The following is a 22,282-nucleotide window of genomic DNA, read 5'->3' as shown; positions in this document are numbered from 1 at the left end:
AAACCGATGGCCGGATTTCTCCCTTCCCCAGCACACGTGTGCGCGCAGCCCGCGGCCTCACCGGGCGGAGAAAATGCCCCGTTCTGCAGCTGTGCTTGTAAGAGCGCGGTACGTTTCGCCTTCGTTTTTCCACAGGCAGAGAGTTTCCTGTGAGTAAAGGGTCCGTTTCCAACACAAACACGAAATTCTCTCTTTGTTTGGGGAGAGGGGAGGGGAAGTTTTGCATCGCGATGGTCGGAGCTGTGCGGCCGTTGAGGGTCCGGCTCGTCGCCTGGCTGCAGCCGCCCCGTGCACAGAGCAAAGGAGATCCCGGTTATTTTTGTTTCCAGCCCAAATCAAAGCCTTTTTTCTTTCTTTTTTTTTTTTTACCTATAGCTGAGCTTTGCTGCGTGCCAGACTGGAGGAGGGGAGCTGGCATTCGCAGCCCCGTCCGATGCGGCCGTGGGTTTGATGAGGGGCTCTGGTAAAGAAAACACAAATTGGGGCGGTGCAATAAACGGCTCCTTAGGGTGCTTGGGGTTGCAGAGGGGGGCACCGGGACCCGCGAGCACAAAGCAGGGGGAAACGGCCTCGGAAAGCTGCGGCGTTTCCCTGCAAATCTCTGGCAGTGGGAACCCGAACCAGCAGTGATTTGATCGTGAATGAAGTTCAGTGTGGAATCTGGTGGTGGGGGTGTAAAGGGGAGGGGGGAAGGATTCGTGCAGATGCAGCTTGGTGTGAGGTGCACGGGTGCTTTGCAAACCCCGTGGGTGCATGGAGGTGTGCTGGGCGCTCACAGAGGGGAGCTGCTTGCTGAGTGTTTCACCAGCAGCACGACTGCTCTGTGCTGCTCCTGCTGGGGGTCGTGAACTGTGTGCATAGCAGGGGCTGCACCAGGCTGCATGGGTTGCAAAAGCTTCAAGGGTTGCATGGGCTTCATGGGTTGCAAGAGCTGCACAGGTTGCATGGGTTGCATGAGCTTCAAGGGTTGCATGGGCTGCATGAGCTTCAAGGGTTGCATGGGCTGCAAGAGCTTCAAGGGTTGCATGGGTTGCAAGAGCTTCAAAGGTTTCATGGGTTGCACGGGCTGCACCAAGCCCTGGGAATTGGGCACACATTTGGAGTCACAGCCCGTTCCTGCTCCCAGGGATGGAGGATGAGAACCTGGGGTTCCTGCCGTGGTTCTTCCCTTTCAGATGGATTTCTCCTCCGTATCCACTGGGCTGCAGTTCCTGCAGGAAGCAGTGATGGGCTGCTGGGATTCTCCTTTTCCTTGGGGTCCCCAAGATGCAGAAGGACCCCCCCCCAAACACACACCTCCCACCCCTACACTGCTGGACTCTGCCACGGCTCTGGGGACAATCACAGACTGGGGGGAGGCAAAAGCAGAGCAGGAAATCCAGAATGCTGCAGATGCGTTTGGGCTGACCCTGCTGGGAAGGAGCTGCACGTGAGGGAAACAGGAAAGGGAAAGGAAGAGGGAAAGTGCAGCCCTTCCTTGCGCTCCATTCGCCATCCTGAGGTCACTCCTTGCGCTCTCTGCATTACTTCTCTCCCAACAAACCACTCTGCAGCATCCCCTGACAGCGGGACTTTTGGGTTCTTTGCTTCCCCAAAAACGACTGGACGACGAGGAGATCATCCAAGGATAAACGTGGGACATTTTCCCTCCAGCGAATTTCAGGGCAAGAAATCTGCCCCCTTTGTTTGCCCCTCTGTTTGTTTTCCCTTTCATTTCAGCCTGGAGAAGGCAGGGGAAGCCTCTGGTTGCGCACTGCACCCTGATTTCCTGTGAATTTGTCTTAAAAGCTCTTAAAAGAGTGCTGGAAAAAATATATTGTTGTGGCTGAGATGAGCTTAAACCAAAGGATTCCTCACCATCCCATAGCGCCGCTGTTGGGAGGAGCGTGGCTGGACAGCCATAGCCTTCCCCTTTTCCCCGCAGCAGGGAAGGGCCCAGGGGTCCATCCCATCACTGCATGAGCTCATCCTTTCACTCCAAGAGCATTTCTACATCTATTCCAAACACAGACAAAATCATTTTGCAGTTCTGGCATAGGCAGCACAGCACACCTGCCTGCCTGCCTTCACCTGGAGGTTTGCTCTGAATGCACACCGTTCTGATTTGCAGCTTCCCCCCTCCAACCCCAAAAGACAAACAGCGTTTTTTAAGCCTCCCAACGTTTCGTGTTGTCAAACTTGAAAAGGAAAAACCTCCTCTCTTTCTTTTTTTCCTTTTTTTTTTTACCTTTTACAAAGTATTTCTCCTGCCCGCCATTGATTGACAAGTTTATTATTATTATGAATGGATTCTCCCATTTCCCAGTCCTCTTCAAGGCCTGATGTGGATTGAGAGCCTGACCAGTTGCTTATTGACCCATGATGGCTATACAATGACCCCGCTGCCCCCAGCGTGACCCTGGGACCCCCGCAGGACCCAGCCCTGCAGAACAGCACTCTGATATGCAAAGCTGGAGCTTTATGAGCTTTGGGGAGGGGGAGGCTGGGAGTGGGCGAGGGTTTCCTTGCCAGAGACGTGTTTATTGTAAATAAAAAGGCAAAGGGGCTGCTTAGGATGTGTCCTAAAGGAGCGCAGCCATCTCTGCTACGGGAAGCCCTGCAGCCCTCCTTGCTGGTGGCGATGGCAGGGAGGGCTGATGCTCTGCCAGCTCTTCTCCCTGCTTGGGGAGCAGCTTTGGGCTGAGGATGAAGCCCCTCTGAAGGAGGAGGGCAGAGAAAAGCAGCGATTCTCCCTTCATGCTCTCACCTATGCTCACAGTACAGCACAGGGAAGGGAGGCCTCGGGAAGTGCAATGGTGGATGGATGAAACAACAAAGGTCGGGGCAGATAGCAGCGCCCACGTTGCCCTTTTGTCTTCCTCAGGGAGGGAACGAAGGGGAAATCATCCCCTCCTCCCCCCCCCCGAAACGAGGCTTTTTTCAGCAGGCACTGAGAGCTGATAGCTGGGCTCGGGGGTGGGAGCGCAGGGAGCAGATGTTTTGTGAAGCAGCACTTCTCTCCATTTCAGAAAGCCAAAGGGGTCCGCTCCCCACCCTCACTTAATGGAGATGCAGTTGTTTAAATGATTTCCCTCTTCCCAAAACAAATGCAGGAGAAGGGGAGCTCATTTTTTATCCTAATGGATGGACGGCTGAGGACAAGCCTTTGAAGAAAGCGGCTGTCAGCAGTGGGAGATACCCACAGCATCTGGCTTAGATAGGTAGAAAGCAAAGAGCAACCTGCATTCTTGGCGAGGATGGATGCCCTCAGATTATAAACCCCTGCAATCGTGTCGGGTCTCACCATAAACACAGCAGCAGCGCTGCTCTGATCCCCCCCCCTCCCAACACATCTGGGTTGTAAAGTTTGCTGCTTTCTGGCAACAGCAAACATCATTGTAAAATCTTGCTCTGGGTGAGAGGTTTTTGGCTGAGGTGTTTGTTTGGTGTGATAGAAAGCATGAGTGTGAGTGTGAGTGTGAGTGTGAGTGTGAGTGTGAGTGTGCACCCCCAGTGCCTCCAGGTGGGTGCAGGGTGAGAGCACAGAGCTCCAAAGAGCAAATCTGCAGCAGTTCCTGATCGAAGCCCCACGCGTTTCCATGCTGAGGAGAGCTGGATAAGAGGATCAGGCACCGTGTGTGTGTTCAAATACCCCAAATTAAGATGCAGCTCTCGGTCTGCAGAGCACAAACTCGGTACACAGGAGCACAGAGACACGACAAACCCTCATGGAGCCCTGGAGCAAAGCGTCTGTGTGTCCTTTCACAGCTCTGTGCACACACAGGACTCACAGAGGTAGGGGTTCAATCTGCCCTGGCGCCCCCCATCCTCTCGAGCTCCTCCATTCAGAGCTGCTCTTTCTGCTGCCAAACGGGCTCAAACCCAGCAATGTGAGGTGCAGGCTGAATTACAGAGAGGCTGAGGATCGTCCTCAGGTCCTTGTCACGAATGATTGTTGTGCTTTGGGTGTAGGGGAGGGAATCGCATCTGTTGGCCCAGCTCTCTCAGGTCCTGGAGCTCTGCAGAGCTGACAGCTCTCACCTTTACCTGCAGAGATGAGCTTTGGCCGTCCTGGAAAAATAAAAAAAATGAAAGAAAAACTCAAAAAGTGGAGGAGGGGGGTTGGAAGGGATTGCACTGAACCCTGTGCACCCTCAGCCCCGAAATGCCTACTGAGCAGGAACAGGTTTCCAGTGGGGTATTTCTCTGCTCAACCCAAAGGGGAGGCAGAAAAGAAATGCTTGGCTTTGGCTGGGAAGGGGGGGAGAGGACGGGGTGGGGGGGGGGGATGTGGGGGTCACAGGAGGGGTTGGGTGCATGGGGGGGGTCTGAGCTGAGAGAAAGGGATGGATGGGCTGTTGGATGGATGGATGGATGGATGGACGGACGGACGGACGGACGGACGGACGGATGGATGGATGGATGGATGGATGGATGGATGGTGTGAAGAAACTGCCCTACAAAAGTCCTTTAATTCGGTCTGTGACGGTCATTCCCGCGTGTGAAAGCTCTCACGTCCTCGGAAAAGCCGACATCCGCCCAAGAGCGGACCCGGCCCCCTCCAGCCCCTCTCCCCCTTTCTCTGCCCCCCAGCCCCCGGCTCTGCCCCCTCGTACCCCGGGGCGGGGGAACGCGCGTTGCGGGCGCCCTCCGGAGGCTCCATCGCGAGCGGCCCTCGGGGAGCGCATTTGGGGGGAAAAAAGGGAAATTTTCGGCTCGCCCAGCAGAGGTCCCCGCTGCTTTCCCTCTGCGGGGCCGGGGTTCCTCCTGCACGGAGCCGGAGCTGAGCTCTCAGGTGGAGCAGAAGAACATTGGATGGACGGACAGACGTCGGTAACGAGTCCTTAGCATCGCTCACGTGTGAGGCCGCGATCCCCAAACAACGGCCGGATTTCCATCCCTCCGCCCACCGAGGAGCGGCGCTCGGTGGCAGCGCTGTGATTTTAACCCCTCTGGGAGCCAACCTCGGATGTCGGATGTCAGAATTTGGCCGTCGGTTCTTTCCCGAGGAACGGCCGTGACTCACCGGTGACTGCAACGAGTCACAGCCTCGACATTTCTGATGAGTAATCGGGTGTGTGAGGAGGTCTGACCCCTCTGTAAGTGTTACTGAGCAGGCAGATGACTGAAGGGATGATCTGAACGCAGCGCGCATCGGCCGTGATAAATAACCAGAATTATCAGTAAAGGAAACAGTTGCTTCCTCTGACAAGTAATTAGGACATTTATAGTAAGCAGGCAGCTCAGAACAGCGCATGCAAATCTCTCCAGCTCAGTGACGAAGCTTTGGTTACAGCTTCCTTTCCATCCTTGCAGCTTTTACTGAAACCCAGAGCTGCTTTCTGCCTCCTAAAGGTGTGAAGTGCTGCTGGAAGATGCCCTGCCCCACATCAGGCCCCAATTGTTTTGTGTCCTACAAGGGTTGTGGGGGGCAGAAAGTGCTCAAAGGATCCACTGTCTTGTTTTGAGCAGAGAGATGATGGGTAGATGTGGAGGGAGGGATGGGGGTGGAGAAGAGGGGATGGAGAATGAAGGGATGGGAGATGGAGGAATGGGGATGGAAGGCTATAGGTGGAGAATGGAGGGATGGAGAATGGAGGGGAGAGGGATGGGGGATGGGGAGATGGGGATGGAGAACAGAGGATGGAGAATGAAGGGATGGAGGGTGGAGAAAGGAGGGACGGAGGATGGAGGGATGGGGGATAGAGGATGGAGGGATGGGGGATAGAGGATGGAGAACAGAAGGATGGAGGATGGAAGGGCGAGGGATGGGGGTTGAGGGACGAGGGATGGAGAAATGGGGGTAGGGGATGGAGAACAGAGGATGGAGAATAAAAGGATGGGGGATGGAGAGTTGGGGGACAGATGATAGAGAACAGTGTCTGGAGGACAGGGGATGGAGAACATAGGGACACCCACCCCACTTCCCATCCCCAGGCTGCTCCCCTGTTCCGTGCCCCCATTTCCTGCCCTCCCCCCCCCCCCCCCACAAGCAGCCCCACAGCCCCAGCACTGCATGGGGACAGGATGTCATCGCCTGAACCTCAGCGCTGCTGCTCACAACCAGAAAAGCCACCGATCATTTCCTGTCAATATTTGTGGGGCTCTCTCAGCCCTGGCATTTCCCAGCCTTTGCAGCCCCTCAAAACAGCCCCCAGCACCCACATGGGGGGGGGGGGGGGTCCCTGCAGCACCCAGTGCTCTCCAGAATGCCAGCAGAGAGAAGTCAGAGGGATTTGGGGCACACAGAGAGGTGTGCAGAGCAGCTTTGTGCAGCACTTTTGCTGCAGAGCTTTGCAATGTGTTCTTTTGCATGCTGGAAAACAGCTTGAGAAGTCATTATAGACACACAGATTTATATATATATATATATATATATAGGCAAAGGGGGAGGAAGGGAGGAGAAAGGCTGAGCCTGGGCAGGGTGAGCTGCCATTTGTGGTTCCAGACCCTCCCTCCCACATCAGGATGGGGTTCAATGCTGTGCTTTTGGAGCTCCAATCCTTGGCACTGCTCAGAACCAGCGGAGCTTTGGCTGCCCAGCAAATGAGAGCAGCTCCAAAGCTTGGGCAAAAAAACGATGAAGAAAGTTTGGGTTTGAAAGCCAGATGATATGGAAGCCCCTAAGAATTGATGTAAAAGCCAAACTGAGGCTGCTGAGTGGAGTCTTGGTTTCCAGACGTCGACCCCATCCCTTATTCCTCTGCTAATTGTTGTGTGCTTTCACTGCCTAATGTAAATAATAATAAGTAATATGGCATTAATCAGTCCTCAGTTCTGCCTTGCTGTAGGGAATTAAGCTAATTGGTCTCTTGAAGTTCCATCCAACGCAGTGTTTATGTGATTAGGACTCCATACTTTGTTCTGGAGGTGCTCCTCACCTCATCCTCTCTTGGGCAGGAAGAAGTGAACCAACCCCAAAAGCACCTTTATAGGAACCCCAAAGACCTTTATAGGAACCCCAAAGACCTTTATAGGAACCCCCAGCTCCCCGTTGAGGCCAGGGGCTGGAATTACACACCTGTATGGCACAGCATGGAGGGGGTTTTGGCTTTTTGGGCAGAGAGGCAGAGGGATTCTAACAAGCTCTTCACACTCATAGAAGTGTAATTTAATACCAACTGTGAATTTATCGTCTTCCTGCCCAGTGACCAATGATATTAATCAGTTTTACAGCTCTAATTGCATCACAACCATCAAGATGAATCTGATGGAGCCTCTCATGCGATTTGAGATGCTGGAGGAAAAAAAAGGTCAGCGTGGAAGTTGTTCCGATTGCTGCTTTTTTCCTTTGTCAGTCATTAATGGCACCGTTTCCTCTCAAAGCTGTTCATGACATCATGGTTTCCTTTCAAGGTCCTTAATGATGCTGTTTAATGGAGAATAACTTGCACCTCTGTGGTGCTTTTCGGCCTAAGAGGGCACTGAGGTGGGAGTGGGGTGCATGGGGTGCATGGGGGGAGCAGTGGGGCTGAGGCAGGAAGGCAGTGGGAGCGGAGCTGGGCTCTGTGCATGTAGGAAATGCAGCACCTCGCCCACAGCACAGCAAGTACAAAGTCATGAGCTGTATGATCCTAACAAAGAGCTGCTCCAGCCCTGCCTTCCCACAGCTCAGGGCTCCTTTGGCTTTCCTGAGCATCCAGCCTGAGCTGAGCTGCTCCTTTGGGGAGGGAGGACCCCAGCCATGCGTTCCTGTTAGGATGTGAGCGGGGTGAGAAGCGGAGTTTGGGGCACAGAGGGAGACTTTTGGCCCTCTGCCTTCAGCTCATGCTTAAACAGAGATTCGCCTCTACTTCCAAACCCACAGCTCGCAGCCCTGGGGGGTGGAGAAGCTCTGTTGGAATTATTTTCTGGTAATGGGAAAGGAGTTAAAGGCCTCTGTATCACCAAGGAGCACAGTGCTGGTGCAGCGAGGTTTCGTTGCGTTCAGTCAGTCATAAGTCAGCAGTTTCTTTCTGCACCGCTGATGGCGCAGAGGAACGTCAGGATTTTGACCCCTCGTCCTTTGGGCAGAGAGCATTTGTGTGCTGCGATGGGTGATGCCATCAGCTGCTGGTGGAGAGAAAGGGGAAGGGGAGAAAGAAAGCTGGGAAGGGTCACTTCTGGTTCCTTGCCATCACTGTAATCGTTATCAGGCTCGTTGGTGGCGTGACACGCAGAGATTGGATGCCACCAAGATGCTGCTGGTCCTGAAACAGAGCAGGAGGTGGAAAGGCCGCATCTCTTCCTCTGGAACAACAGCTGGAGAAGGGAAAAGCCATCTCCCTCCAGGCCTAAATGGGCCCAGGGCAGAGCTGGAGCTCTGGGGCTGCAGCTGAAGGGCTGAGTGGGGTGGCCAGGGTTATTGCCCTGCACCTCTCCCTCCTTCCTTCAACCTGCCCCAAGGAACAAGACGAAATCACATAGAACCGCATTCACTGAACAGGGGCAAGGAGCTGCCTGCCCACAAATAGGCAAGTTTTAGCCCTACATGGAACCATCCCTGCTCACCGTAACCTCAAGTGACAGTTTCCCCATAAATGGAAGCAAGGAAGAGACTTTATTCCCAAGAGAAGCTGCTGGGAAGGACCAGGATCTTGTGCAGAGAGGCAATCCATCACTGTGAGCCATTCAGTGTGTGCATCCCAGTGCAAGCCCTGCTGTGAGCTCTGCTCCATCTTCACATTTCCAAAGAGCATCCAGAGCCACCAAAGGACACAGAGCTGCCCGTGTCTCAGCACCTCTCACATGGGACCATGCTGAACCCACCAATAAACGAAGCAGAAATGGCAAATCCTCCCCGTTTCCTACAGACGTGGTATAAATCAGACCTGAAAAGTCACTCCTGGTGCCCTGTCTTTACATTTCCAAAGAGCACAAGGAGGACAGGTTTTCCTGCACGCGTTTTGTCGCTCTTTTCTTTGCAGTGCATTTTATAGATAACGCAGCCAAAGTGGGGAACGTCTGAAAGAGGCGCCTCAAATCAGGCCTCAAAGCCTGGTAAGAACGTTTTCTTCACTGCTGTCTGAAGGATTTCCAGGTCAGCCACTCAGATCACAACCAAGGGGACCTTAAAGCTGCCATCCTCTTCCAAAAGGAAAGCTGCTCTGCTCTGCTCCTCAGGCAGAAGCGAAGCTCACAGCTCCGTTTGTGCGGTGGGGCAGCCAGCTCCATCACGGACAGCACTCTGCACACAGCAATTAGCCGCTCAGCTCAGTAATGAGCTCTGCCATCGCCTTCTGTGGCCACGGCCACGAGGACAGCGCTGCCCAGGGCTCAGTGCACATCCCTTCCACGTCACCCACCCCCTGCTACGACCGCATTTGGGACGCAAGGGCTGATAAGACGACAAATGAGCAGCAATCGCTGCCTCCGCGTCTCAGCGTCCCCCAGCCCTAACTTTTCCTCACCCAGAAGAGCCCTTTCCTCACCGCAGGAATTAGTGATGGAAAGCTGAACGTAATCCCCCCGAAGGCAAATGCGCAGTTCAAGTCCAAGTGCCCACAGCACGGCCGGCGGGTTTTGTCCTGGGGGCTGAGACGGCCTTCAAGCCCACCAGCCCCTCCAGGTTACAAAGGCAACCAACCAAACCCCCCCCCCCCCTCCTTTTCCCTTCCCTTTCAACAAGTCCATAACACAATAGATAAAAGAAAAACATAAAGGGGGGGAGGGAAGGGGGGGGGGGGGGGGAAAGGAGGGGAAACCCTCCCAGAACACTGAGCTAAGGCTGAGTGCATTTCCAGCAATGTGGTGAACGGATTGTCTGCCCCTGTGACTCTCAAAGGAATGCAATAAAGGGAAGACAGCAGCCCAGCAGGCAGCGGCTCGGGGAGCCGTCTGCCTTCCAGCCCCTTGATGTGATGCTTGAACAGGTGCAGCATAAAGGAGCTCAAGTGGTGATTATTGGGGCTGCTGGAACGGGTTTCCTCTCTGCTCTCTGATGAGATTTTTTTCTGTATAAAGAAACCACACCATTGCTGACCCCTGCGAGCCTACCGAGAAGGAGAGGAGCGAGAAGAGAAAGGCTGCTGGTGCCTGGGAGATGCTGGCACTGCTCCTGGGCTCATTGAAGCTCCTGGAAACCAGGAACGGTTCCCATGGAGCTGTGCTTGCAGCAGAACCACTGATGATGTGCTCCAGGTGTTCCAGCAGAAGCACTGGTTGTTGGGGATGAGCCATGTTTGTGTGAGCAAAGGGCCTCTGGCTGCCCCAGGGACAGCATCTGAGGGCACTGCTGGGCCCCAGGAATGACTTTTCAGGTCTGATTTATACCACGTCTGTAGGAAACGGGGAGGATTTGCCATTTCTGCTTCATTTATTGGTGGGTACAGCATGGTCCCATGTGAGAGGTGCTGAGACACGGGCAGCTCTGTGTCCTTTGGTGGCTCTGGGTGCAGCTGCCCCTGCTGGAGCAGTGGGAGTCACTCGCTGCGATCCTTCAGGCTCCTGTTGGGCCTCTTCCCTAAGGGTCAGTTTGGGTTTTTCCTCATTTCCCCCCCCTTGCTCGGGTTGATGTGCCCAGGCTAAGGGCTGTTTGCCCCTCACAGCACACCCTGCGGGGACCTGCAGGTTCCATCTCACAGAGCATCCCTGGCTTTGCTTTGGGATCCTTTTTACTGGTTTCCATCTGATTTCTGACATTCTTCCTGCGGGTCATAAACCTCCAGAAAGGCTTTTTTTGTTTTTTTCTTCTCCTCCTACGGCAAAAAATCACAACCAAACAGGTGCCAACGGGTTAAACTCCTCCGGGAGGAGCCTCGGGAGCAGGACAGGCGGTGGCGCTCGCGGAGCCCCAATCTGTCAAAGAGGAATTGCGGAGATAATAGGATTTGGGGAACGGTCGCAACGGAGCGATCCATGGTGACCGGGGAACCCAACGGGCTGCACGGACTGAGCTCGGATTCCTTCTCGGTTTGCTCTAAAGGAGGAAGGGTGTAAAAACAGGAAGAAAGAAGCGTAAAGCAGCCGGAGAAGGATTAAATAAACACCCAAACAAAACAATAAAAAAGCAAAACGCACAAATCCACCCGAACCCAACAGAACGGCACCACGCGGACGCGCGCACCGGGGGTGGGGAGGGGGGAGAGGAGGGGGGGGGGGGGAAATCCACGCAGAAACCCGCCCGACCCACTCAGCCTGCGATCCGTGAACCTCAGATTTTACCGGAGCGTCCGGGCGGCGCAGCCATGATTGCTGGATGGGGGGGGGGGAGTTGGGGGGGCCCCGTGTGTGTATGTGTGTGTGTGTACGTGTGTATGTCTGTACGTGCGTGTGTATGTGTGTGTACGTGTGTACGTGTGTCCCTACGTTGTTGCATGGGCGCGGGGCGAACGTGCGGGGTGCGGGCGGGCGCGGGGCGGGGGCACGCCGCCGCCCCCGGGTTCCCCCCCCCCCCGCCCCCCCCATCACCTCCTCCCGGGCCAGCCCGGAGCACCGCCCGGCTCCGCACCGCCGCGCCGCCGCCACGGGGGGCCGGGCACCCCTCGCCCCCGGTGGGGCGGCCGTGTGAAAGGAGGCGGCGGGCGGGGAGGGGAGCGGGGAGGAGGAGTGTGTGCGTAAAGGGAGGAGAAGGGGGGGGGGGGGGGGGGAAAGGAAACCCTCATGGAAGTATGAAGGAGATGGTGGGAGGCTGCTGTGTCTGTTCTGATGAGCGGGGCTGGGCGGAGAACCCGCTGGTGTACTGCGATGGACACGGCTGCAATGTGGCGGTGCACCAAGGTAGGAGCGCGGCCCCGCATCGCGCCCGCGGGGCAGAGAGGGGCGGAGGGGTGAGGGGGGGGGGGGGGGGGAAGCGGGGGCCGCCGCCTCCCCTGCCGGGAGCCCCGAAGGCCGGGGGAGCGGGGGCGAGGGGGGGGGGGGAACGAGGGGGGGGGCTTTGTTTTCTCCCCATTGTTCCAAATAACGGTGTTGCCGACGGGCCGCCTCCGCCGCGGAGCCGTGCGGGGGGAGCGGAACCGACCGTCAGCTGCGCCCCGGGGTTGGGTGCGGGGATGGGGGGGGCCCGCAGCGTGCGGGGCTCTGCGCGGGTACCGGGAGCCGACAGCCGCCGCCGGCCGCTTCCTGCCGCGGGGTGCGGGGGGGGGGGGGAAAGGGGGATCCGCACGGCCGGGAGGGGCGGAGTGGGATGGGGGGGGGTTTGGGTCGGGCACCGCGGCGCGGAGGGGGGGGGGTTCAGACCCTCCGCCCCTCCGTGCCCCGCGGCCGCGCATGGCCCCGTGTAACCCCGCGGGGGCGGCCGCGGGCCCGGCAGCCGCCGCCTCCTCCGAGGGCAGGGAGGAAGCGGCCCTTCTCCTCCCCGAGATAAGCGCGATTTGCATTTTAAATGACTCGGAGCACGCCCCTAACACACGCGATGGGACCGGAAAGTTTGTCCTCCGCGCATCTCCCAGGAAATAGAGACGTGCGCGCGTTTGTGCGTCTTTAAATCCGACAGAGAGGAGCGGCGATCGGCCCGGCTGGTTTGTTTTGAACAGCATCGAGGTTTCTGGTCTCATCTGGCGTGTCCGTGTTGCCGTCTATTATTATCCCATCCATCTCCCCCCGTGTCCCGACCCCTGCGCCGCTCTCCCCGCTGTCCGGCCGCACGAAATGCCTCCCGCGTCAGGCGCGGCTCCGGGGGTCCGCAGGTGGAGCTTTCTCCTCCTTTTTCCCGTGCTTGTGCTGAGAGCAGGTGATGGGAGAGGGGATGAAAGAGGAAGCGAAGCCGGTCAGGGTTGCTCTGCAATCCGTCGGTGCTCGGCATCTCCTGGTTGCCTCCGTGTGGGGTCTCTCTGGAAGGACGTTTGGCTTCTGAATGTCGGTGGTGCAGCTCTTCCATTCCTCCCATCTCTCATCGAACTGCATGCGAGGGAGTGGTTTCATTCACCGCTGTTTTTGGAGGGAGGTAAAGGATGCTGACATCCACGTGCTGCTGCCGAGGTTCATCTGGACGCTTCGATTTGGTGGCAGGAATGGTTTCAAATTGTGGCACGTGAGGCTGCGTGCTTCTGGGCCCCACGGCCACGGAGATGGATGTGTTGGCTGCTAACAGCAGGCAGGTCGTGTTGATTTGGTAGAGCTGGAGCGTGTTGGAAGAGCCCCTGGGAGAGCACTGCTGGTGTGGTTGGAAAGCACAGCCGTGTAGTTAGGATGTAGCAGCTCCTGGGGAGCAGAGCAGTGCGCTGTGGCTGCTCACAACACCTCCAGTCTGCGCCCCAAGCACAGCGGCACTGCGGTGTTTTGCTGGGCTTCGGGTTCCTAAAGAGAAGCAAACCATTGTGGGAGTTCATCTCATCTCCTTCCCCATGGCCACACGCTGTGTTTGATGCCTGAATAGCTGCAGAACCAAAGCAGGGCTCAGTGAGGAACCCCCTCTCAGCACAGAGCTGAATTAAAAACCACCAGTACCGCTTGTGTGACAACGCCACCACATCCCTCCAGCCAAAAAAAAAGGAGAAATAATTCAAGACCTTAACAAAAATTGGAAACGAAATCTCCAAGAAGAACATTTGCAGATGACGTTTTCAGCTCTGCCTTATTGACAGCCTGCTTTTCTCCTTGTTTTCTTCCCCGTTTTCCTTTTGGAAGCAGCGGGCACAGAAGCTCACGCTGGCTCCAGCTGAGTGCTTGCTGTTGGCCCTGAGCCTGTTGCTAAAGATGGACCCTCGGCAGGCTCCTCTGTCATTGCTTTCATGTAGTTTCTATTTCCTTGTGTCTGTGCCTTGGCTCATCTTGCAGTCGGCTCTCAGTTTAACTCCAGCGTTGCGTTCGTTTTCCTGGCTGAAGTAGAATAAAAGACATTGGAGAGATGGAGAGAAGCTGCTGCGGGTCGTGGCTGCTCCTTTCCCCAGGGACAGCACCGGATTGCTTCCAGCAGGATATTTTCAGATGCTTTGTCCAACCTAGTTTCAAATGTCTCGAGTGGCCGGGATTCCATTCCAACTGCCAGCTCGCATCTGAAAGTGGAATACAGGAGATAGAATTTGCTCTTTCCTGGGAGAATTCCCCCACCTGGACACACACAGCTTTGTTTCTTACCCCTATCTCTACCAGCTCTGTTGCTATAAACCCACCTGTGCAGTGCTCAGGTTCCCTCAAGGCCTCAACAGAGAGCATCCATGGGCAGACAGAGGGAGAAGGTGAAGGGCTTCAAGCAGCACGGCCCTGTGGGACGAGGAGATGAATGTTAGAGGTGTGGGAGCTGCAGCTTGCAGGGGGAAACCTCTGAGACGATCCATAGTGTGCAAAGCAAGAGGGGCGCCTGATGCAGCAGGGTGAGGAAGCAGTTTTGTTGGGAGATGGAGTTAGCACAGCCTGTTCCTGGGGTGCTCCTGAATACCCGAATTTGGTGCTCTTCCCTTCACCGTGCTGAGATCGTATCTTACTGTTAATTATGGTGAGGGTGCTTAGCAGCCATCTATGGGGCAGCGTTAGAGTCAGTGTTAGATCCAGATCGCAGGCGATGCTTGCAAAGTTAAGGGGTAAGAATTGACCCCATTTGTGTTCATTGGGCAGAACTGGTCCCGGTCTCTGAAGTGCTGCATTCCCACTCAGGGCAGATTCTCACTGGAATGCTTCACTCTGGGTGTGAGCTCGTTGCATCACTGTGTCATGCTGGACCTCTCACTGTGGGCTGCCTGCTGTTGTTGGGTGTGGAAACGAGGAAGGGGAGGAGAATGCTGCTCGAGTGTAATTCTTGGTTCTGTTACCCACTTCTGACTGATGAGACCCGATTTGGTCCATTCAAAGGTGGTCAGATGAATGTTTCTGCTTCCCTTGCAGCTTGCTATGGGATTGTCCAGGTTCCTACTGGACCGTGGTTCTGTCGGAAATGTGAATCTCAAGAGAGAGCCGCCAGGGTGGTGAGTACAGAACCCACGTGTTCCTATAGGGAGCAGATTGGGGCCCTTCACGCCGCTGCCCTGCCCGAGGGATCCCAGCTCTGCCCATACCCTACAGCGTGACCTTAAGCACAGAATTCACCCCTCGCCTTCCCGAGAGCCCAATTCTCTTTCCAAATCTTTCCCTTCGTTTCTTGTTTGTGCAATAGGAGGAATCCTCTCGGAGGGTTCTCTAAACCGTTTCAGCGGGAGCGCTGCCAAAGGAGCTCGTAAGCAAACTGACAGCAGGAAAATCTGGAGACCTCGAGCTTAACAGTGTGCTTGTGAAAGGCTGTGGGTCTTGTGTGCAGAAAGTTTTGCAGTGGTGGAGAGTTGTCATCACCTGAGACACTGCTGCGAGGGCAATGGTCTCCTGCATGAAGGGTTTGTTGCATAGAGGAAGGAAATGCCAGGATGCTGGACCAGGGCTTCATTTCTGCCTAAGCAGCAATTTAGCTGCATGGAACGCTTTGCAAATGTTCTTAATTAATCCTGATGGGGCAGAGAAGTGGAACCCATCGGGCCAGGAGTGCCCCTGAGGTCTGTCTGTGGGGTGGTTATTTGTGTGGGCTGTGAGGTTATAGCACAGCAGCTCCTTGCAGTGCCTGTCTGTGTGAGCCCTCATCAGATGGGGCTGCAGCAGCTGCTGCTGGGGGCCTGGATGCAGATCTGTCAGCTGCACTGGAGCCATTGCCTCTGCTCTGCCCTAAGTGTGAGACAGTTCCCTGCTTCACTTCCTTCAGAGTGGGTTTAGATTAAAGCCTGGCCTTTCTCAGACACAGAAGAGCTCAGCTGGGATGGTCAGCACCATCAGATGGTGGATGCTCACGCTGCCTTCTGAGCTGGTTCAGCTCATTTGTGGGTGAAGCCAGCGGAGGGGATCTCTACAGATGTGTGCTCCATCCTCGCTGGGCTCTGCTCACTGCAGGACAGCAGTGTGATCTGCCCCACGGATGGGCAAAGAACTTGGCAAGGATGGCTGGATGGGGAACAAAGGCACCTGTGCCCTGCGTCCTGTATCACAGTAACTCATTCCTCATTGGAAACGGGAGTGTAAACAAGACCAGACTTTCAGACCTGAGCTCTCCTCCCTTTGTGAGACGCCGCTTTTATGTGTGGCAGTAAAGAGGATCAAATGTGTCTCTGAGCAGCTTTACATCCTGCAGATCGTTTGAGAGCACAGAAAGGAATTTGGGTTTCGTGAGCCTCCTTCCTCCTCCCTCTCCCAGGTAAAGAGAAGCCCAGTGGAGCAGCAATGCGACCCATAGTAGTGCACACTGCTCCTCCTCACCTGCGCTCATCGCAAGGGTTCCCACTTTCCACTTGTGCTTCAGGCACTTCCAACTGCCTCCAAGGTGTCAAACAAACATCACCCCCACGGGTGGCTGCTCATTTAGCTCACCCTCACTGAAATCTGTTGGACACTGGTGGGCTTCAGTCATGCCCTTCCATCCTGCAGCCTTCAGCCCTGCTGCTCCAATCACCGAGCGGTGATCATCTTCCTTCCCAAAGCAGAGCTGGGGGCAACTTCCAATCCAAATCCTTCACCTTTCTGGTCGTAGCAACAGATGTGCAGATGGGTAAATGCATGAAAAGAATCTTCTTTGATGCAGTGTGATCAGAGTGAGGGAAATGAGTCGGGTCCCGGGCGATGCTCACAGTGCTGCTGCGGTGCCATGGTGCAGCGCTGCCCTGGGTATCGCTGCATCTCTGCTGCAGTGCTGCCTGCCTGCACACACTGCTCTCAGAGGGACGCTGCTTTCTGAGAGCAAAACCCGCTCCCGGCAGCGGGACGAATTGAGATTTGTGTTTCTTTCGTTGCAAACTCCTTTGCAAAACAGCAGCGTCTTTCTTCTCTGTCTGCCTCCGTAGATACAGCTTGTAAGCAGCTTTGAGGTTCCACCACAAGCGTGTGCGTTGGCTAAATATTGACGTTTCTGCTTTGAAAGCAAGATAGGAAGGTGCAAAGGATGCTGCCCTCCTTGAGAACTTTGCGGTGTCTGCGTCTGTGCTTTAGGGGAGGTCCGTCTCTTTGGTTTTGGAAGGAGCTCCGTGCCCTGACCGCAGTGGGATGCTCCCATGGCGCCGTCCCTGAGTCCACAGCCCTGGGGGAAGGAGGGGGGGGGGGGGGGTCAGGAGCTCCAACCTTGCTTTTAATCAACCAACTCCGCTCTTTTCCCAAAGAATTGAAGTAAAAACCCCGGAGGCTGCACAGGTTGAGCGAAAGGAGGAGGTACCGTTAATCCCTGCCCGCATCCCGGCTCAGATGTGCGGGTCCCTAAAGGATGCAGCCGATGCTTTGTGCTTACCGTAAGCAGCTCAAGGCCCATCCACTTTGTAATCAAATTGTCTGGCGAGCCCGGTGAGCTGCGATGGCCAGAGGGCACTCATGTGAGGGATCATGTGAAGGCTTTAGCTGTCATTTAGAGGCAGGGCTATTAAAAGTCCTGTGTGGGGCCGATGGAGCTGTTAACCCCTCTTGTTACAATCAGAGCTTTGCTAATCGCGTGGTGGGAGAGCCGCTTTGATCCGAGGGGTGGAGGGGAGAGCGGAGGGCCCTTTTCAAGTGCAAATTTCTTATTACAGTGTCTCAGTTCACCCGGTTGTTTTTTCTGTCTTGGCTTTCCATGCTAATTGTGAGAGCCTCTCCGTCAGTCTGGACCCAAGCAGCAGCAATGCGAACCGTGTATTCCAAGCAAAGTTGCAGGGAAAGCGAGGTGGGCAGTGGTTTTCGTCCCTTCATCACTTATTTGTGCCGTTGTTGTGGGGAGTTGAGAGCTGGGATGAGCCTCCCTGCTGCCCACAGCACTGCAGGCCCACTGGTTTGTGTCTGAATGTCAGCAGGAGGAGCACTGAGCTCCATGAAGATGCCCACCTCTATGGAAGGAATCTGGGGGTGTGTGAGGATGCCCACCTCTATGGAAGGTCTTCAAGGATATATGAGGATGCCCACCCTTGTGGAGGGTCCTTGGGGGTGTGTGAGGATGCCCACATTTGTGGGACGTGCTATTATTCTTCTTTTTCCCACAAATCTGGTATTTCTGCTAGGGAAGGAGAAGGGCTGGGAGAGGGACCCCTGTGTGTGCCAGCGTGTCCCCAAACCTCCCCAGCGCACACCTGCATATGGAAACTGAGGATCCAGAGCAGACAGCAGTGAGCAGTGCTGGGCAATCCATGGCTCCCAGTGCCCAGCTGTTGGAAATGGTACAACAGCCCCAGTCATCAGACTGGCTGGAACAAAAAAAATAAAGCAAAACAAGAGAGAAAGGAAGAAAGGAAAGAGGCAAAGATAGATCATGGCTCCTGCTTATTTGCCTTCTGCTCTCTGAGTCACGGTTTTCAGTTTTACTTCACGACCGCAAGGACCAAAACTTCTTTTTAAAAAGCCCCATGAAAGTCAAGAGCTGCCTGTGGCCCCCGGGTTGGGGCTTAAACGTGTCCATATCACACAGTCTGACCCAGCTCAGTGTCTTTTTGTACCCACACCGCTCTCAACCCTTCTTCCACTTCCTCTCCTTGAAAGCAGCCCCCGTCTTTCAGAAGCACATTCTAAACCAAGCACCCTTCTCCCAGCCCCGTGCCCTGGGCGGGGGGCTCAGATTAAACTCGTTGTTTCTGCTTCATTTCAAGAGATGTGAGCTGTGTCCCCACAAAGATGGAGCCCTGAAACGGACTGACAACGGAGGTGAGTAGCTCTGTGCAGGGCACTGGGGTCCCAGCAGCTCTCCTGGCTGCAGAGCAGCTCTCCTTTGAGCCGCATCACCAGCAAGATGAAGCTGGAGGCCCAAAGGATGAGAGCATTCTGCCCTGAGAAATCAGTTTTCAGAAAGGCTTCCATACCTGCCTGCCGTGCACCTTGATAGGGCTGAGGGAGGTCTTTATTCTGATGGAGAATAATATGCAGAGAGGAAGCCCTGAGCCCTGCGTGTGTTTTGCAGTAGTGTCTGCTAGAAGAACCTTAAAGCAATGGCATCCCCACGTCGGGGGATTGCTTTGTAATAGCATAGCATCTTCCTACTGTCATTTGGGCAGCTCTGTGCAGGCAGGCACAGCAGGTGTTACACACGTGTCACTGTACGCACACAGCCTGAGTGCTTTGAGTGCTGTGTGGTTCTGTAACCATAGAGCCCAGCTCTGCCCATCCGAGTGAGTCCACCCTCATTCTAACCAATTTCTGTCAGTGCAGTCAGCATACCAGCATGGATCAGCCCCCAAAGGCTCCTGACCTTCAAGCTTTCTCAGTTCTGTCCCGACCAGATGGAATTTCAGCTTACACATCTGATTTGGGAAGTGTCTTGGTGGCTTCAGATTGTAATCTCGCTTGGCTTGGTGAAAAAGAGCCTTCTTCAGCCACTGATAGCAGCCAATAAAGGGAGCTTTGTTCCTGCTGGCGTGGGACTGCATGTCAGACTCCCCCCATCAGCATCACTTTCTGCTGGGATGCTGTCCACGGCTCTGGTTAGATCTGCAGCACTGGGTTATGAGTCCTCAGGGTGCTTTGAAGGGCACTGAGTGCTGCACAGTGCTTTTCCCTGAAGAAACCTCTGCGTTCTCCTTTGTGCCTGCCTATCTTTCTCCCACAAAGGCTCTGATTCCTAACCAAGTTACAACAAGCACCGTTTCAAATCTAACATCTAACTCAAGTTGGCTTCCTTCCTAATGCTCTCTTCCTTCTTTCCCTGCCGTGCCTGACTGCAGCCCTATGTGAGCAGAGGGCTCTTCTGGGCTGCAGCACGTTTACCACAGCTCTGCCTTTGCTTCCCCAGGCTGGGCCCACGTTGTGTGTGCTCTGTACATCCCCGAGGTGCAGTTTGCCAACGTGCTGACCATGGAGCCCATCGTCCTGCAATACGTTCCGCACGACCGCTTCAACAAGGTGAGCCCTCCTTGCTCCCTCCCTGCCCCAAGCATGCTCACCCTGCCTTGCTTCGTGGCTTCTTTTAGTCCTCCGTGTCTCCTGTTGAACCTCTGGGTACTGAGATCTCTTTAAAAAGAACTCCCAAAGCAAATCCTTCTTGCAAGCAAGGTTTGATCCCCTCTTTCCCTCTCCCCCAACGCGGCCACCTGCACAACCTCCCAGCTCCTTCAAGCTGTGTGCTTATTTTGATCAAATAACCTGTTCTGATCAAATGCATTCATTACTGGGGGCTGAAGAAGGGGATGCGTGAGTTGCGTGCGTGGCGCGGAGAAACAACCGCAGCTGCCATCACAGGAGGGAGATGATATGAGATCTGAGCTCCTGAAAGCTTTGCCTCCTGGAGAACAGCGGGAGCAAAGCAGCCTGCCTCTCTGAGAGCTTCCTTTTCCTTTTATTGCAGACCTGCTACATCTGTGAGGAGCAGGGCAGGGAGAGCAAGGCAGCTTCTGGAGCCTGCATGGCGTGCAACCGGCACGGCTGTCGGCAAGCTTTCCATGTCACCTGGTGAGCTCCATCCACTCTGCATCAATCCCTGCTGCTGGTTTTGCTGCTGTGGCTTTGGGGCTGCAGCACACAGTGGTGTAAGGCGTGGGGCAAATCCCCCCCATGTTCTGTGTTCTGTGTGAGGGATATCTCATCCGTGCTCTGTTTGCAAGGGGAACTTCCCCAGGAAGGCTGAGGTTTCAGCAAAGCCTTCCCCGGTGAGAATGAGGGCTGGGGATTTCCCTAGGACTGTGTGGAATCCAAGGAGAGAAGGGATGAGTCACGAGCCAGGAATGTTCCTTTTCCAGCACAGTATCATCTAGATGATGTGATATTAAGGGCTGATATCCTCGTGTACCCCTGCAGCCTGGAAGCAGCATTGCCCATCAGCACAACGAGGGGATTCCCAGCTCTGTGCAGATTCCTTCCTCCTCGTGTGTCTTCTGCTGGAACTGCTGCTGCTGCCTTAAGGAAAGCCAAAATTGCTCAGCAGTTTGGTAGAAAAGCAGTGGCAATTTTAACAGTCTTAATATGGATTTTAAACAGCCTGAACTCTGCTTCCCCAAAAACTATTAGCCAAACAGCATGGGAGGATTCACGACCTTCCCTGGGTATCCTGAGGTGTTGTTTGCCCATTTATGAGATACGACATCAAGCTGTGTGCAATTGTTGCTATCCTCCTCCTGATTGCATGTATTCCAGTGCCCAGATGGCCGGCCTCTTGTGTGAGGAAGAAGTCCTGGAAGTTGACAATGTCAAGTATTGTGGCTACTGCAAGTACCACTTCAATAAGATGGTGAGTTTCCTCATCCTTCCAGTGGGGATTATCTTCATCCTGCTTTTGGCTTCCCTGATCCCACCTGTGTGGCTGTAAAAACGATCCCAAGATGTCCAAGGGATGTTTTCTCTTAGGAGAGTGCTGAAGTGCTGTGCTTGGTGCAAGGGATGGCAGGAGATGGGACAGGAGAGCAGGGAGTTTGCATGCAGCCTGAGCAGGAGGTGTGACAGAACAGCCCGAGCTTCTGCCATAGGACAGGGAGAATCCAGAAGGGATGTGGAGTCATTTGAGGGGTATTTGAGGCAAAGGATTTCCCCTATTAATTACAGGAGTGAGAGGCATCGTTTGCAGACACCTGCTCTCCCCCTCCAGCAAAAAGGAAACCTGACCTCTCCATAGTGTCTCTGTGGCTCTTTGTTGCCTGCTTTGCCCACTTCCCTCCCTTCTTATCAGTGCTATCACACACTGACTGCTGTCTCGAGCTTCCTCTCCAAGCTGGAGAACCCCCTCCCCTGCCCTGCAGGTACCCTCAGTATTTGATGTGATGCAGCTCAAATCTGGGATGAACAGCAATATTCCAGAGCCTGGGCAGCCTTCCCCACAGCCCCACACAAGACCAAGGACTGCATGCTGTGTCTCAGGGGGGTTGATTTGTCCAAGCAGCGCTGCTGCTTCCATTTCTCTGATCTGCAGGATGGTGGTTTCCATGTTAGGAGCAGGGGTATCTGATGCAGATGGAATTCAGTCCCGCGTGTTGTGAACCATTCACTCATTGCTCAATGAAAGCTGGGCTCTATAAAACTGTTCCCTCTCTCTGTTCCTGACCCCCACCCCTGCTTTCCGTGACTCCCCTTCCCCGCTGACCCCAGAAGACCTCACGGCACTCTGCAGGCAGCTCCTTCATTGCTGGGAGGAGGAGCAGATCCACGTCCCCCACCCAGGAGAAGCACGTGTCCCACCACGAAAGGCCAAAGAAGGTGAGATGTGTGTGCAGAGCTCTCAGTCCTGAGGCAGAGCCATGGAGGTGAGGAGGGGAAGAGAGCGCAGGGAGCAGGGATGGATCCTCAGGGAGGCTCTGCAAAGAGATCTGAACCGTGGCTGTGTTTTATGATGGGAAGATGTGCATGCAAGTAGAGCATGGGGAATGGATGCCTACCTGTGCGACCTGCTGTAGGGAACCTGCTTTGGCAGGGGGGTTGGACACGATGATCTCTGGAGGTCCCTTCCAACCCCTACAATTCTGTGATTCTGTGATGGAGACCTATGTTGTGTGTTTGGATTATAGAG

General features: G+C 54.9%; 1 protein-coding gene across 2 annotated transcripts in view; it reads left to right on the top strand.

The window, feature by feature from the left end:
• Window positions 1–11,542: 11,542 nt before the first annotated feature.
• Window positions 11,543–22,282, top strand: part of MLLT6 (MLLT6, PHD finger containing) — a 37,120-nt gene continuing 26,380 nt past the window's right edge. The window contains exons 1-7 of one of the 2 annotated variants that reach the window (XM_048926541.1): window positions 11,543–11,676; window positions 14,719–14,798; window positions 18,447–18,501; window positions 19,583–19,692; window positions 20,135–20,238; window positions 20,920–21,013; window positions 21,868–21,972. In XM_048926541.1, coding sequence (XP_048782498.1) covers window positions 11,568–11,676; window positions 14,719–14,798; window positions 18,447–18,501; window positions 19,583–19,692; window positions 20,135–20,238; window positions 20,920–21,013; window positions 21,868–21,972 — 657 coding nt within the window. In that variant the 5' untranslated portion in view covers window positions 11,543–11,567. Of the gene's footprint in view, window positions 11,677–14,718; window positions 14,799–18,446; window positions 18,502–19,582; window positions 19,693–20,134; window positions 20,239–20,919; window positions 21,014–21,864; window positions 21,973–22,282 lie in introns of both variants that reach the window. The other variant, XM_048926540.1, reaches the window with a different exon arrangement.

Source organism: Lagopus muta, chromosome 25, assembly GCF_023343835.1.
Source record: "Lagopus muta isolate bLagMut1 chromosome 25, bLagMut1 primary, whole genome shotgun sequence".
NCBI lineage: Eukaryota > Metazoa > Chordata > Aves > Galliformes > Phasianidae > Lagopus > Lagopus muta.
The sequence above is the reverse complement of the archived record's forward strand: the minus strand, read 5'-3'. Positions and strand labels throughout refer to the sequence as shown.